This window comes from Podarcis vaucheri, assembly GCF_965113315.1.
Source record: "Podarcis vaucheri genome assembly, chromosome: Z".
NCBI lineage: Eukaryota > Metazoa > Chordata > Lepidosauria > Squamata > Lacertidae > Podarcis > Podarcis vaucheri.
This window is the reverse complement of record NC_138758.1, coordinates 34502684-34520034: the sequence shown is the minus strand read 5'-3', so window position 1 is coordinate 34520034 and position 17351 is coordinate 34502684. Positions and strand designations below refer to the sequence as shown.

The following is a 17351-nucleotide window of genomic DNA, read 5'->3' as shown; positions in this document are numbered from 1 at the left end:
GCAGAAAGTGGGCAAGCCCTTTTCCTCCTCCTCTTTGAGCTTGAAGAGGCCCTTCAGGCCCCAGGTGTTGAGCATGGGACCCAGACTGTCAGCAAAGATGGACCCGTCCATCTCTCTTTTCCAAGTCCCAGCCTCCACACCTGCAACAAAAGCCAAGACTGTTCTCTGTGTTGTGACTAATCTTCCTGGTGGGAACCTGCATTCAGATGGTACCTCTCTTGCTATACTTAGTTCCAATTTTGTTTTAATGAGCTCTTTTAATGCCTCACATTGTTCAGCAAATTGTTGTTGTTGTACAGCAAATTCCTTCCTCAAACTCCCTTCTCCCTCTCACAGGGGAGGCGCCGTGTTATCTCCAGCCTGTTCAAATATCAGTTCAGCTGCGTTCTTTGTCTCCTGCTTTTTAAAATGGTTTGTAAGATCTCCATTTTTGCTTTGTGAAGGGCCCACGGACATCTCCTTATCTCCTCTACTAATTCGAGAGCTAGTAGCAGGTCGGAAATTCCTCTTGCAGCCAGATTTTACAGGCTCTCCAGGATTAAGCAGCTACCTTCAGTAGCAAAACAATGTTAGCCAGCCTAGATGTCACTGAGGCATCAATTCAAGTGGGTGTAAGTTGTCCACAACTTACTTCCATAAAGCAGCATGCTCAAAACACAAGCCTGGTAGACCTCATCTTGGTATGGACATTAGCATCACATTCTCCAGTACACTTTTGGAGAGGTGAGCCATTGCCGGAGCTGCCTTGCCAATACACTTGCCCAGCTCAGCATCGATGGAAAGCTTGGTGGTTATGGTAGAGCCCAGGTAGGCAAAATCATCCATTACTTCAAGCAGGTGGTCACCTAATGTTGATGCATGGAGTGCTGGCAACATGCTGGTCTTTGCCAGGCTGATCATGAGGCCAAACTCCATACAGACTTGGGCAAAATGGCTAATGACTGTAGAGGTTCCTTGGAGTGCACTGTCAAGTCTGTGTCATCTGCAAACAACGTCTCTCAGATAAGGACCCATCACACTTTTGTCTTGGCATGGAGACATGCCAGGTTCAATAGACCTCTATTGCTCCTTGAATGGAAGCACATACCATTTTCAGTCAAAGTGAAGGCATAGGTGAGCAACAGGAGAGAAGAATATGCCAAAGAGAGTTGGGGCAAGAACAAAGCCCTATTTCCCACCTCTCTTTATAGGGAAGGCATCTGAGGATGAGACTTCATATTGGATGGTGTAGCACTTGTTTTTGTGAAAGGACACAATCATATTGTGGAGCTAAGGTGGGCACCCTATCTTACTGAGCAGTGTGAAGAGTCTTTTTTTAACTGATGAGGTCAAAAGCCTTGCCAGGTTTAAGAAGATGATGAACAACAGGCATCTCTGCTATCAGCATTTCTTCTGTAGGTGCAGGGACAAAATCATGTTGACTATTGACCTCTGAGCTCTAAAACTATATTGACAGGATAGACCCTGTCAGTGAGTGACCGTAATCTGTTGAGAACTACATGAGCAAAGGCTTTCCCCACAGTATGCAGCAGGGAGATTCCACAGTAGTTGTTACAGTCATAGCTGTCACTTGTGGCCCCTTCCAACTCTTGTGGAGATGCGTCATGAGGGAGTAATTGAGGCTGGCTTTCAACACTTCAGTTAGGATTCCATCCTCTCCTGGGCTTTACCACATGCCTCAGAGTTGATGGCGTTCTTCAGCTCATCAAGGGAGGGAGGGACTTCCAGCTCTTCCAAGAGAGGCAGAGTCTGGATGCTGTCAACCGCTGTGTCAATGACCATGTTTTCCCATCAGTACAGTTCTTGATAGTGCTCTGTCCATCACTTCATCTGCTTGCTGTGGTCTGTGGTGATCTTTCCAGACCAGATTTTCAGAGGTGGTGTTTTTCTGATTGGTCCAAAAGCTTTCTTCATGCCTGTACAGTGGTACCTCAGGTTACAGATGCTTCAGGTTACAGACTCTTCAGGTTACAGACTCCGCCTACCCAGAAATAGTACCACGGGTTAAGAACTTTGCTTCAGGATGAGAACAGAAATTGTGTGGCGGAGGCGCAGCGGCAGTGAGAGGCCCCATTAGCTAAAGTGGTGCTTCAGGTTAAGAACAGTTTCAGGTTAAGAACGGACCTCCAGAATGAATTAAGTTCTTAATCCCAGGTACCACTGTATACATTTTGTGAGCAATGCAGGTGTGAGCAGTGAGTTGGATGCTCTGTCACAGCTTTAGCAGGGCGCCAGATCCTGGGAGCCGAGCCCTTTTGGGTCCTCTCAATATTTTGGGGGTTGGGGCCTGCTCTCTCCCAATGTCCCAAAAACATGGAGGTGAAGAGCTCCAGCGGCCACTTCCTTCTCCTGACAGTGCCAGGAGAAGGCAGAGGAGGAGCCGCTGGTCATTGAAGCTGCGCAGCCACCATGTTTGGCTCCACCCCCGGCTCCTTCTGATGTCCTGCCATCATACATGCAATGTCGTCCCCCCCCATCGCCCTTGTAAGCCAGCACCTCTGGCCAGTAGTCATTGACACATTGCCTGGCAATCTGCTGGGCACTAAATCCTTTACTTTTTCAGTGCCGCAAGTGTCTTTTCATGGGGTGTTTGCTTGTAGTTCACAAGAGTCTCATGCTTTGCAAGGATAACAGGCTCCATGTCCTTCATGTCGGCCTCCAACCAGTCAAGGATCTGTTGTTCTCTTTTGCCAAAGAAGGACATAGCTGTGTTGAAGGCTGGCTCTTTGATGTGGTTCCCCCTTGTTTTGACAATATCTCTGGGGCAGTTCAGTAGAGCTTGTTCAATGGAATCAGAGAAGTACTCACAAATTTCAGGTATGACTATTCTGGCAGTGTTGATTTGAGGCCACACTTTCTGCTTTGTGCTATGAGCCCCCTGTGGCTGGATAAGGATTTTGTTCATCACCAGAGTGTGATCTGTGTAGCAATCAACACTGTGGTGCTCCATGCAACATGAACAAAGTTCAGTGCCAATTCTCTGGTTACAATCAAGTCTAGCTGATGCCAGTGACCCTGGATGTCTCCAGGACATTCAGTGTTTTGTCTTGGTAGAGAAGATAATGTTCGTGCCACAGAGGCTGTGATACAAGCACTGCTCAAGCAGCCTTTGTTCTTGTTCAGGCTGCCAATACCAAAGTGACCAACGCAGTTGCACCATATTTGATGATCGCCCCCAACTCTGGCATTGAAACCTCCCAGCAGGAAGCCTGGGACCCTCCTGACAGCCTGGTCTAGTTCCTTGTAGAACTGGTCCTTGGTTTGTATGTCAGAGCACACAGTGGGAACATAGACACTCAATATGTTAACCAGATTGGAGGTGGTTGAGAGGCAAAGGGAAAGCAAGCATTGTCAGTTAGCAGTTCTGTCAAATACAGCAGGAAGTTCCTCACTGAGAAGCCATGGGTACATAGGTCTTCTGGATGCCCTCCTTGCCAGAAGAGGATGTAGTCCTTTCTCCAAGGCAGCCATTCAAAGTGAGTCTGGTCTCCTGTAAAGTGACAATGTCAATGTTGAGCGCTTTCAGCTCATGGTCAATGATGGCCATCTTCCATGAGTTGCTGACCTGCAGCATGGACAAGCTAGGGCACATGGTCCTGACACTCTAGCTTTCTAGGCACAAGAGGGTTTGTTTCTTTTATTCTTTTACCTGGTGCAGTGGTTTGGTCCACTTGTCAAGTGATACTGTAAGCTCTAAGCATTCATTGTAGCAGGTGGACGGTGGCGGATCAGCACCTTATTGACTAGGGGCTGCCTGGCTTAAGGTGGACAATAGCTGACCAGTGAGACATGATGATCTCTTCCACCAATGAAGGCAACCCGTAGTGCTCATACCTTATGCCATTTAGGTTGAGATTATAACTCATAATTGCTGCCTCCCCCACCAGGGGTACTGCCCCTCCCCTAACACCCCATACACCCCCAAAAGTGGATCAGATAAATATTAGCAGCAGCAGTAATACTAGTATTAATCTATCAATTAGATTTTGTAACTACACGGCAGGTTAAAATAATCTAAAGATAGAATATCAAAAACAGAGTACAATCTAGAGTGTTGGGTAGGTCCCCAAATACATCTCTTAGGTGTCATAGGCTTTTGAGATGGCAATGTCTATCACTTTCCTCCTTTCAAAATGGGGCAAGCCAACCCTCCTGCATTCTGTTCTCTTTATGCTGAGCAGAGCCACGGATGGTGTTTGAGTCCTAAAGTCATGCCCTGAGTGTACCAATGCTGACAGGCTCATTTTCTCCATGTCAGGAGTGGTTGCTGTTCTTTAAACTGTGGGGAGCTTTCTAGGTCATATGTAATTCAGCCACAACCTGGGGTGTATGGAGGCAGGGGGAACATATCATGCTCCATCTGGGGTAGTTTGTCCACCTTTGGACCCCACCCTGCACTCAGCTCTCACCTGTGGCTCCTAGAAGCTATTGGCATGTGACAGCAGCCACACCCTGGGAAATGAATTCAACTGGCCAGCTAAGCCAGGTGAGGAGAGCCGATGGGTCTCAAAATCTGAGCTAGGGACCTGTTTACCCCCTGCATGCAAAGACAGGGTCCAGTGGATTGAGGAGCTGAGACTGATACTGTGTCTAATGATCAAGAAGATAGTTTCTGCATGTGCTGGAGAGGGAAGTGAGGGGCAGAAGGAGCTCCTCAATCTGGGAAGGTTGGAGGTTTAACCTAGAAGGAAAATTCTGGCCTTAAACCTCTGCTGCCTTGTGGCTATACTCATTAGGGACAAAGGCTTTGGGAGTAAACCCTGAGGAATAATCTCTATCCACTGCATTGTGGGACATCTTTGGGAGAGGAAAAGGCAAAGGAGTAAACCCTACACAAATCTGGAGCAGAGTCCCTAAAGTGGATGGCTGGCACCTTGTGTGCCTCCTTTGGGCAACTCCTGCAGCCAAGTTGGTGCCAAACGTATTGCTTGTCATCTGACCAGCCCAAGACCTCCATGCGCACTGTCCAGGCTTACACCCCAGAGAGGTCGCTTTGATGTTGAAAACGCAGCAATGATAATGCAAGAAGCAGCAGTTACAGCCACAGCGGACACTGTAACCTTCCAGCAGTTTGACTTAACCCCCAAAGGTGCACTCCTCCATTGTCTCATGGGACGGACAGATGCCAAACCAACCCTAATTCAGAACCATGAGGATTAGAACCTTACTTCATTTTTAAGGCTTATCACTTGATGGTGGAGCCTGTGGACAACACAGGAAAGGTCCCAGGTCGAATTCCTGATGACATCTCCTGGTGGGGCTGAGGGAAGAGACAGTGGTGGAGCATTCCCCTCAGTGCCTGGGGCAGGTGCACATGTGCCAGGGCATGCACAGCACACCATGGACACTGGACATGCCGCTGGAGTGACCCTGGTTCTCTGGCTGGCTGGCTTTGAGGGGCACATTCATAGCGCCCTGCAAACCCAGAGTTGATTTGTGAGACTCGCAGGGGTGGCATTGGGCTTGCAGGGAGCTGGGGTGTCCATCTCGGGCACCCTCCAGCTGGAGGGCAGCTGGGAGGGAAATGGCGGTTCAGGAACCCTGCGAGCCCAGCCCCAAGTTGCTTTTGCAAGCAGCGCTGGGCTCTTCGGGCACCTGGGCTGCTGCAGCCTTTTCAGGCACCCTCTCAGCTGGAGGGTGGCTGAGAAGGAAGATGCCCTCCCTGTGACCCTCAAAAAACAACAACTGTGCCTGGGGCAGCCCCCAGCCCCCCCCCCACTACACCTTTGGGAAAGACTCTCACCTTGAACCCTGGAGAGCCATTGTTACTAGTCAGTGAAGACAGTACTGAGGTGGTTGATCAACGATTTGACTCTGTAGAAGGCAGCTTCCACTGTTTCTATCTATGGCAGCCCTTCATCCAGAACGATGAGGACTAGAATCTTAGGATAAGGGCCATATAGCTCTCAGTTGGTGGGCTTAAGCTTTGCATGCAGGATGAGGCAGCATCCTATGTCCCTAGCAGGGGTGACAACTTGAATAAAATATTGAGGTGGGTGTGTGGCAGGTAAGCCCCGCCACGCATAATCGATCACAGGACATGGCAGGCAACACACCATTTGACTCGCAATGCCCACCAACTTTGGGGTCCCCTAAGCCCCCTCAAGTATGTTATGTGGGGGACGAAGGGAGCCTGGCTGTAGGAGTTGGTTCCTAAGGTCCCTAGGAAATCTCCCCCTCCGAAACTCCCCCTCCTTAAAATCCCAGCTGCGCGCGCCCTGAGACCCGGACAATGCCCCGTCGCTGCTAGACCTGTCGGCCGTCAGGTTACCCCTTGGCGGGGTCCCTTTTGCAATTTCAGCTGCGGGCGGTGGAAGGGGAGAAGCAGCAAAGCGAGTGAGCGAGTGAGTGAGAGAGACAGAAACAGAGCGGGGCACGCGCGGGCGCGCACACACACCCGAGTACTTTAGTTATATTGTTGGGTGAGTTTGCAACAACTCCCTCCGTCTCAGCTTCGCGCGGACCCCGTGGGAGCGGAATTTTGACTCGCCTCTCGCTGGGACTTTCTTGGCGGCGTTTTCCTATCCAGACCTAGAGACAGTCACATTCATCTTTTTTATTTTTCTTCCAAGTGTGGGGTGGAGTAGAGGAGGAGCAGGAAAGAGAGGGGCGAAAGGGGGGAGGCCCCCCCAATCAACAAATCAATCTCCAAACAGCCAACCTTTGCACAAGTAATTCTTGCGGAGAGGGGGCAAAAAAAATCACTTAAATCTGCCTCCTAAAAAAACCCCCAAAACCCTTCTTCCGGCTTTGATTTTTTTTTTTTTTGGTCCTGTGAGGTTTCTTCTTCTTTCTTTGCTCCCCTTCCTTTTTTAATTAAAAAGAAAAAAGAAATTCCTCCACCGATCGCTCTCCCACAAATCGCGTTTGGCATGAGTTAAACCAGAAACGATGGACACCAAGCATTTTCTTCCATTGGGTGAGTTTTATTGGCTGATTTTCCTCGGCTTCTAATTTTTTTTTTTTAAAAAAAAAAGGAAAGCGGGGCGGCGTGGTGGTGGTGGGGAGCTGGAGAGGGGCCGCTTTGGGGGAAAAAAAATGCAAAGCTATATTGTAATATCTCTATGTTGCCAGTGCTACACACACACACCCAGACACAATATTGAGTGTCGTGGAAAGGGATCTGGGAAATGGGGTGTGTTGTGGGGGAGGTAAAATGTCTTTATTACGCAGCCGATCTTTTGATCACAGAGAAGGTCCGAGCTCTCCGCTCGCTCTCTAGGGGGGGGGGAGGGGAAAGGGGGTGGCCAGGAGCGAAAACCCCTTTGATAACATTTCAAAGAAGCGGCCTTGTCAATTTCACAAGGCTCCCTCGTCATTTTCACTCTCCCGGTGCAAATCATGGGCAAATCAGGGCAGGCCACGGCGATCTGTTGTGTTGCATTTGATTTTTCTTTTAGATGCTTTTTTAAAAAAGTGATCTCTGCAAATTTGCATGGAGCGCCTTGGGACAGTCCAAGGAAGAGCCCATGCATCCCCCCCCCCAAAAAAAACCCTACTCTTAATTGCTGTGGGGAGGGAATGGGTTTGTTGTTGTTGTTTGAGGGGAAGACACCGTTTCTGGGATCGGGTCTTGCTGCGTTTCCTTTTTCGCCTTTGGAAGTTGGCAGTGGGTTGAGCGATTGAACGTGGGGCGGAGTGGAGGGGGAGGGAGAGAGATCCGAAAGAGGCTTTCAAAATCGAGAGGAAAAAGGCCTGATCTTGCAACTGTTGCAAAACTCCGGCGGTGATCCCACCACGGTGTGGGAAAGTTTCTCTTCAAAAGAAAAATAGCAGAAAAGTGATCCAGTTAACTTCCCAGTCCAGCTCTGCGTTTTGACTTTTGAGTTCTGAATAGAATAAGCAGCTCCTTGTGATTTTAGGGGGCGGGCTTTTTAAGCAGGAAAAACTGTATTGGTTAACAGTTTCCACTTCTGGATTTTAGGGCGATTTGTAATTTTTTTTATCCCGCCCCCCTTGGGGGGAAGGCAAATCCTGAATCCTAGCATCTTTCTGGAACTGTAACTTTAAAGAACATACCTATTGCTCTTCCCTCACCCCCATGATATTCCTCCCCTCCTTTAATTTTTATTTCTCTTTAAATCTATTTCCAATGCATCTTCTCCTCCCAAAAATCTCCCCAAAAGCACAATGCATTTGGCAGGACTATTTACAAAGTCTGTAAGGGTTACAGCCAGCCTTGATCCAGGAGCCTGGTCTTGACAGAAATATTGGATGATGAGGGGATTCCCCGACACCACTCCCACCCCCAGTCTTACACCTCCTCCTTTCCCCCCTTTCCTTTTCTTTCAAATTAATTTCCACCTGTGATTTTTTTCTTCTTCCTTATTTGTGACAAGAGTTTCAAGCGTTTTTCAGCCCTGTTCTGACTTGCTAGCCTTTGCCACTGTCTGGATTTCTCCCTCTCTTCTCTCCCCCCCCTCTCCTGGTTGATGCTCACGGCTGAACATGATAAAAGTTCTGAGAAGCAGGTTCAGTGTGGCCTCTTTCTGTGGTTTGCCTCATGATGTGCTGCACTTGGAGATAGCTGGGGTGGGGGGCTGCATTTGCACCCTTCTCTTAATAATCTCTTAACCACCAGGGTTGGTGTCACTGGAAAGGGCAAATTGATGGCCACTAGCCACAGTGCTATGCTCTGACTGACAGCAACACTTCTGAATACCAGTTGCTGTAAACTGCAGGAGGGGAGAGGGCTCCTGCTTTGGGGCTTCCCATTCAGGTACCTGGTTGGCCATGGTAATAACAGGATGCTGGACTAGATGGACCACTGACCTGAACCAGCAAGTTTGCCTTATGTTTTTTTAGTGTTGCCTTGGGTTTGATTCCTTCCATTCATGATAGTAAACTTTGTAGTGAACTAGTCCCAAAGTTTTGCATCCGTGACAAAGGTTTTCTTCATCGTATCCCCCCATGATCTGATCTTATTTTTATTCACTCTGCCTTGTTTCTTTGGTCCTTTGCATCTTTAATCAATTTGCAATGTGCCCTAAGATGGTAAGATGAAAGAGTGAGAGATGAAAATGCCTAATAAATAACGAATAAAATGTGTGAACTGTGCGGATAAAACCCTCCTTCTACAGCCTCCAAGGAATTTGCTTTCCTCTTGCATACAGAATGTCCCAGGTTCAGTTGCCAATTGCATCTCCAGGTAGGTTCTGAGAAGGTCCCCTGACTGTAAAGGCAGAGACTCATATCTGCCACTCAGCGCAGACAGCGTTGAGCTCAGTGGACCAATGTGCGAACTCAATATGAGACAGCTTATTTATTTAGAAGCACAAGGACTGGGCTATTAGTTTGGAGGAAGAGCATAACTCAGTGGCTGAGCACCCGCTTTGCATGCAGAATGTCCCAGGTTCAATCCTCACCTGTATTTCCAGGTAGGGCTGCAAATATCCCCTGCCGCTCTTAGTGCAGACTGTACTGAGCTAGAAAGTCCAGTAGTCTGATTCAGGATAAGGCAGCTCCCTACATTCCTGTTCAATTGAACCCTTTATCCAGAATGATGAGGACTAGAATAACTACTTTATTATTTTGGGAATTGTTGCTTTGCATGCAGAAGGGTCCTAGGTTCATTCTCTGACATCTCCAGGACAGGGTAGGCAGAGCCCCTCTGCTTGAACTCCTGGCGAGCTGCTACCAATCAGCTACCAGGGGTCTGACTATGAAAGTGGCTATGCTCACTGATAGTAGGATTCACGCACACATACGAGCCCCCAAATAGTTCAGTTGGTTGGAGCTTGGTGTTGATCATGCGAAGGTTGCAGGTTTGATTCCTGTATGGGACAGCTGCATGTTCCTGCATTCCAGGGGGGTGGACTGGATGACCCTCAGGGTCACTTTCCACTCTTCTATAATTCTGTGTTGAGATTTCTGCATTGCAGGGGGTTGAACTAGATGATCCTCAGGGTCTCTCCCAACTCTGAGATTCTTTGATTCTATGAAACAGCAAGCACAATATTCTCCTTTAGGTACCTGCAAATTTTTAGAATCTGATGGAGAAGGCTTGAGTCTATGAAAACTTACGTCATAATAAATGCATTGGTCTTGAAGGCAGGGAGTGAGGAACATGAGTCCTGGGAGGCTGAAGTGGCCCTCCAGCATGCTCTACCTGGCCCTCAGGGCACCCCCCAAGTCACATTCTCTTCCTAGACCACACCCCTCTCTGGCCCTGCTCCTTAACAACTGCTTTTGTCTGGCTGCGATGTGTCCTTGATCTGTGATGATGCCTTTTGCTTTGCCTGGACAGAGGATGGAGGAGGTGTGTAGGTGTTGAAACTAGTCTACTGCACAAAGATAAAATTCACATCTGCTCCTCTGCTCACCTTTTCCTCTAGCCTTGCCCACAACCGGCTCATGGCCTCTGGAAGGTTGCTTAGAAAGTTGTGGACACAAACTGAAAAACCTTACCATCCAAAGGCAGAAGACTGTGGTCATTTCTCTGTCTGTATGACCCCCTCAGACTGATTTCCCAACCACGCCCAATTACAGTGCTATCTTCTGGCTGTTTTTTTTCCTCCCAAGACTCCCAACTCCCAAGTTTTTGGAAGGCAACTGAGTCATGTGTTGTGGGTATGAGGGAATAATTCTCTCTTTTGTGCTGCTGCTGCGGTGTGTGTGTGTGTGTAGTAGAGGTGCCTCAAGATAACCCATGAAGAGCTCAAAAGGATGGCATCCGCTCTTCCTGGATTCTTGGTATTCCTCCACCCTGAAAGTGAGAGTGTGGTTAAGGCACACAGTGAAACCCCATCTAGACTTCATTTTTTTTGACTTGCTGTGAGTCAGGGTTTGCCTTCAGCCAAGCCATTGGGCATGGATGTGCCTCAGGTTTGTGGCTTTGCCTCCACAGTCTGCTTCTGAATACCAGTTGCTGGAAGCAGCAGGACAGGAGAGTGTTCTTGTGCTCAGGTTCTGCTTGAAGGCTTTGCATTGGAGCATCTGGTTGGCCAACCTCAGAACAGGATGCTGGACAATGATGAGCCCTCTTTAGCCTGATCCAGCAGCCAGTCTCTTAAAGAGACCGGCTGTGATAGCAGAACCATGCCCAAGGGTTTCCTGTCCAGCTACTGGAAAGGATATGTTGTTGCACTCAGGTCCAGATTGAGGGTTTCCCATTAGGGCATCCAGTTGGGTACTGTGAGAATAAGATGCTGGACTAGATGGACTTGATCCTGCAAGCTCTTCTTATCTTCTTATGACTAGATGGGCCAATGGTTTGATCCTGAAGTTGATCACCTCTGCTTTACCAAGTGGCCCAAAGGTTGTCTATGGAGGGATGTGGACCTTGGGCTTTGCAAAATGAGAGGACTGTCCTTGTCCTCCTGAAAGCTGGTTTTGAACTAGGATGACTGGTGTGCCATCATGCTTGCAAACTGGACAAAGGTCTGGTTTCTGCACCATCACCACCCCACTCTCCATTTCTGCGTAGGCAATCTTGCAATTTCATAATGAAATGTTAAAATACTGTTTTCACAGGGGAGAATTGCCCTTGGGACTATTTTGTTCAAAACTCAGCAATTGCTAAGAAGAACTAGAAGAAAAAAAAAGGGGGGAAAGATTAAATCCCCCTTTATATGTCAACAGCATAGGTTAAACATGTTTCTTCATGTTTGCTTTGCTCTTCAAAACCAGATAGTGCTGCCTAGCCCTGCAGTGCTGGGGCCTCCAGTATCTCAGAAGCCACCTTTTGTGCCTTTGCATGTGTGACTGCAAGTTAGCAGCCCCCTCTCTACAGACACACACCTCCAAGCATTCTGGAAGGAACGGGGTTATATTGCCCCCCTCCCCCTAAAATGTTTACTGTGAGAACATCTCTGGCCAAACGTGTGGTCCAGGCCTTTCATAGATAAAAGTTTTCCTCTCTTTGTTGTAGTGCAAGATCTCATGGACACCCAGCAAAGCTGGATGTTGGAATATCCAAGGAGGGATAAAAAATATTTTATTTGTTTGTTAAAATTTATACACCACCACTTGATTGTAAAAAAAAAGGCAAAGCAAAACCTCAAAGCAGTTTTACAAAAAAAGTTAAAACAGTAAAATTATCAATATGAAAAGTTAACAGCAATAATTTAAAACATTCCAAAAGTTAAAACAAGTGATTAAAACTCATATCAACTTTGTAAACATCTGGACAGACTTGTCTAAAGAAGAATGCTTTTAATAGGCACTGAAGAGAGTACAGTGGTACCTTGGGTTACATACGCTTCAGGTTACATACACTTCAGGTTACAGACTCCGCTAACTTGGAAGTAGTACCTCGGGTTAAGAACTTTGCTTCAGGATGAGAACAGAAATTGTGTGGTGGCAGCAGGAGGCCCCATTAGCTAACGTGGTGCTTCAGGTTAAGAACGGACCTCCGAAACAAATGATGTACGTAACCAGAGGTACCACTGTATAGTGAAGGAACTTTCTTGATCTCAATAGGAAGGGAGTCCTATTGGGGGGGGGATTGCCACCATCAGTCCTAAAGGAAATTCAGTCCAAAAGAAAGTCCTTCTTCATGCAGTGCAAACTATGAAATTTATTCCCACAGGAGGCAGAGATGGCCACCAACTTTGATGGCTTTAAAAGAGGATTTAGAGTCAAATTCACAGAGGAGAGGGCTATCAGTGGCTGCTAGCCACAATGGCTGTTCTCTGCCTCCGCAGCTGGAGCCAGCAATTCTTCTGAATGCCGGTTGCTGGAAACCGCAGGAGGGGAGAATGCTGCTCTTGTGCTCAGGTCCTGCTTATGGGCTTCCTATCATGGGCATCTGGTCGGCCACTGTGAGAACAGGATGCTGGAGTAGGTGGGCCACTGGCCTGATCCAGCCGAGCGCTTCTTTACCGTTTCAGACACCATCTGCAATTCCTAATATCCAGGGATATCGGAGTGAATGGGTCCCAGAGTTTTGCATTGCTGGCTGGGAGCCCGGGGTAACCTTTCATACTTTTTATTCTTTAGCAAACTGCCTTTTATCAAGAGCAAAGAGGCAGTCCAGGATTTTAGGTATCCATTACTGTTGTTGTTCTTGGCAATGGGCAATGCCATTTCCATGCCAGGTCTTGGAGAGAGAAAATCCCAAATCAAAGCAGAATCAGCACATTGACACGGAGATGGGGATCTCTGCTCCATTGTGGTCAAACATCAAATTTCTGGGCCGCTATAGGATTCTGCTTTTTGTGTGTATGTGTGTGAGGGACAGGGTGTTTTCTCCAATTATAACAACTACAGTGGTACCTCTGGATGCGAACGCGATCTGTTCCGGAGCCCCATTCGTATTTGGAAGCGAACACAATTCGCCGCTTCTGCACATGCGCGTGACGTCATTTTGACCGTCTGTGCATGCACGAGCAGCGAAACCTGGAAGTAACACACTCCATTACTTCTCGGTCGCCGCAGCGTGCAACCCAAAAATACCGTATTTTTTCACCGGACCATAGGACGCAGCTTGTTTTAGAGGGGGAGTACAAGAAAAAAATATTCTCCCCCTCTCTGCTCAGTGCCCCTTCAGCGAAGCGGCAGGAGAAACGGAGCCCCTTCCATTTCTCCTCCCGCTTGGCTGAAGGGGCGCTGCGCAGCTCTCCCTCTCTGCTGAAGCCAGGAGAGCAAGACCCTCCTGGCTTTAGCAAAAGGAACCAGAAGCCTGCGGAGCCCAGCGGGAACTCGTGCTGCGCTCCGAAGGCTTCAGGCCTGGTGTGCACCGACCCCTCTCGCTCTCCAGGCTTCAGCGAAAGCAACGCGAAGCCTCCCTCTGCGCTTTGGAGGCTTCGCGTTGCTATCGTTGAAGCCAAGGAGCCTGCATTCGCTCCATAGGAAGCACACACATTTCCCCTTAATTTTTGGAGGGGGAAAAGTGTGTCCTATAGAGCGAAAAATACAGTACTTATCCCGAAGTTACTTCAACCCGAGGTATGACTGTACTACTACAATGCTTTCAAGTAAGGATGACATCAAGTATCTTTTGGGACTGATATGGGATCACTATCTCGAAGACGATGGCAAACCCCTTAGGGCAGTACCCAACTAGCGCATTCCACAGGTGCAAGCATTTCCTCTCTTTTTTCTTTTAGTGCATGTATATCTCACCATTTTCTCCAAGGAGCTCAGGGTGGGCTAATTGATTTTCTTCCTCCTCATTTAATCCCCACACCAACCCTGTGAGGTGGTTCGGGCTGAGAGGCAGGGACTTGGACACACCTGGGGTGCTTCATGGCCAGATTGGAATGTTGGACCTTTTTCTCTCAGATTCTCATTTAATCCCCACAACAACTGCATGTGGCAGGTCACCCTGAGAGGCAGGAACTGACTCCCAAGTTTCATGGCTGAGTGCTGGATTTGAACCCATGTCTCTTAGGTCCAGCAATCTAACCACTACAGCACGCTGGCACTTTATGTAATATTACAGATACATTTTTAAAACATTGCTCAGCATATCAATTGCTGCCAAGGAGTGTGGTGGAGTCTCCTGCTTTGGAGGTCTTTAAGCAGAGGCTTGACAACCATATGTCAGGAGTGCTCTGATGGTGTTTCCTGCTTGGCAGGGGGTTGGACTCGATGGCCCTTGTGGTCTATTCCAACTCTATGATTCTATGATCAATAATATTTTTCTATTTTTAAAAGATACTCTTTTGTAAAAACTCTTCCGCATTCCTCAGGAGAAGCTTGTGTTCTTTCTTTCCCGTCCTGTTCAAGGGACAGAAGGGGCTTGTGTGAGAACTGGGGTTGGGGGCCATAGAAGAAATGGTACCTTAAACATGATCAGAAGTACTGAGTTGATTTTCATTCATTTTCCCCCCATATTTTCTCCCTGATTATTTTATTCGCATAATATACATTCTTTACAACAAACAACTCCAAAATAAAGACAACTCCAAAATAAAATCATATGTAACAAAACCATAAGTCTCATGTTTTCATTTACACTGATCTCCTCTCCAATACCTTTACTTGATATTTCTTGCTGCTTTCTGCTTTCCTTATAGAATCTTTATAAAAAATTAAATCTCTTAAATCCTATACCAATCTTTAACAATTTCAATTAATCCCTTCACCTCCCTCCCCCACAGCCCAGTATTTCCCTCCACCTGCTATTATTTTTGTTGCGTTATTCACTTTATTTGTTATTCCATCCTTAATATATTATTATCCTATCTCCTTGCGCCTTTTAAACTTTTGCATATTAATTTTTAAGCTCCAGCACAGTTGATTTTCATTCATAAGGAGGGGTGATACGGAGCATCTGTGACCGTCCTTATGTTGCCCATCCTCCATCATCATGGGGTTGCTGATGGTAGTTGGCCCACCAGCAACTGGAGAGTCACAGGCTCCCCTTCCTTTTATTTATTTCATAAAATTTATACACAACTTGATTGTAACCCCCCCCCAATGAACCAATAAGAAAAAATAAACAGCAATAATGTAAGGCGTTGAAAAATTCACATAAGAATAGACTATAAACCGATTAAAACTCACACCAACATTCTAAACATCTGGGGCAGCTTGTTTAAACGAAAATATTTTTAGCAGGTGCTGAAAAAAGTACAGTGAAGGCGCCTGCCAAGTAGCGATGGGCAGGGAGCGCCAAAATATTGGGGCTGCTAAACTAAAGGATTGAGTTCCTACAAATGCAGAACCAACAAAATTTTGATGTCCTTTTAGGAACGGAAATGGATCAAATGCTGCTTCTTTCAAAGGAGAAACTTGGCTTGGGGTTTTTTTTTTTGGGGGGGGGGTGTCTTCAAGCCCAGCCCACTTAACTACTTTTATGGCAGCTGAGGAAAGTTTTCTTTTGTCCATCTTCCCTGTTCTGTTTAGAGGTCAGGTTTTATTTCTGGGGAGTCTTGAATTTGGACCTCCTGTGAACTATGGTGACCCGCCCCCCTTGGCCTTATTGGGGCTGCAGACGGTCACCCCGCCCCCCCAAATGAAAGGGGCAGCCCTGATCTTGGGGGCCCATAAAGTGGGTAATGGCTTTCCCAGCTGTTTCTCTGCCTTAAAAAAAAAAGTTTATGGTGTTTCCCTCCCCACAATGGTGCTGCTTTTTCAGATGCTTTTATGGATGTGGGCGGGGGAGCGAGCAGGTTGATGGGGTGCAGGATGTGAAGAGAGGGAAAGAGCAAAATAACGGCCCCCTCCTACAGACTTCAAGGCATCTGCAGGGGTGTTTATCCAAGAGCCAGACTTGGGTTTGGGTGTGAAAGTCAGGTGACACATAGTTGAGAAGAGGACCAGAATGGAGTCACATTCAAAGCAGGGCTAGACTAAAGCCAGCTTTGCAGGTCAAGTCCAAATATGTTGATGCTAGTCCACATTATTCTTTTCTTTTTTCTTTTTTAAAAATTGAGTCTTCCGCCATGTACATGTTCTGTTCCTGCAGGAAATTCCAGGCTGGTTTCCTGACTTAGGGGATGCAGAACAAATTTGGCTTTCTTGGCATTTCAACACAAGCCTGCATGATTTGCTCTTCCTCAAACAATATGTGGAGTGAAATGTTGCTATCCTGCAAAATTTGCACTTCTCCAGAGCTGTGATGCAGTTCTTTGGTTGGAAATAATGGAGAAAACTGTGCAGGTAGATATGTGTGTGTTATGGAAAGTAGTCAAAATAATGTATTATATTAGGGGAAATGGCCTGCATATTTATTTGTACTTATTTATTGAATTCATGTATCATTTTTCTCTCTGAGAAACTCAATGTGGTTCTCCGCACTTTGTTTAATCCCCACAACAACCTTGTGAGGTAGGCTAAGTTGGGAACTGGATAAATGAAGTAGATAGATAGATGATATAGATAGATAGATGATAGATAGATAGATAGAAGTCTGATGTCCAGATCAAGGCGCAGTTCTGGGCACAATAGTTTAAGAAGGAGATTGACAAACTGGAATGTGTGCAGAGGAAGGTGACCAAGATGATTAATGGTCTGGAAACCAAGCCTTATGAGGAACAGTTGCGGGAACTGGGTATGTTTAGCCTGGAAAAGAGGAGACTGAGAGGAGATAGGATAGCCATATTCAAATATCTAAAAGGCTGTCACATGGAAGATGGAGCAAACTTGTTTTCTCCTGCTCCGGATGGTAGGACTCACCCAAACCAATGGATTCAAATGACAACAATGGAGATTCCTTCTAAACCTTAGGAAGAACTTTATGACAGTAAGAACTCTTTTTTATTAATATTTTTTAAAATTAAACTTTCAATTTTACTTCCGAAAAAGCATTTTACAAATTTTAAAATATCCAATGACTTCCCCTCTTTTGTTTCCATGGGTCATTTTATATATCATACATTCCTGCATATTTTACGATAACCATTCAAATAAATTTCCCACTTTTACATCCATCAAAAATTATTTACTCTGTTGCATTTATCTTA

The 17351-nt window shown here is 46.8% G+C and overlaps 1 protein-coding gene across 7 annotated transcripts in view; it reads left to right on the top strand.

Moving 5' to 3' along the window:
- The first annotated feature begins 6333 nt into the window (after positions 1–6333).
- The window catches only part of RXRA (retinoid X receptor alpha), a 127610-nt gene continuing 116592 nt past the window's right edge, over positions 6334–17351 (top strand). For 3 of the 7 annotated variants that reach the window (XM_082207934.1, XM_082207933.1, XM_082207932.1), the window contains exon 1: positions 6336–6919. In XM_082207934.1, coding sequence (XP_082064060.1) covers positions 6892–6919 — 28 coding nt within the window. In that variant the 5' untranslated portion in view covers positions 6336–6891. Of the gene's footprint in view, positions 6920–17351 lie in introns of all 7 variants that reach the window. The other 4 variants (XM_082207931.1, XM_082207930.1, XR_014215630.1 and 1 more) reach the window with 3 other exon arrangements.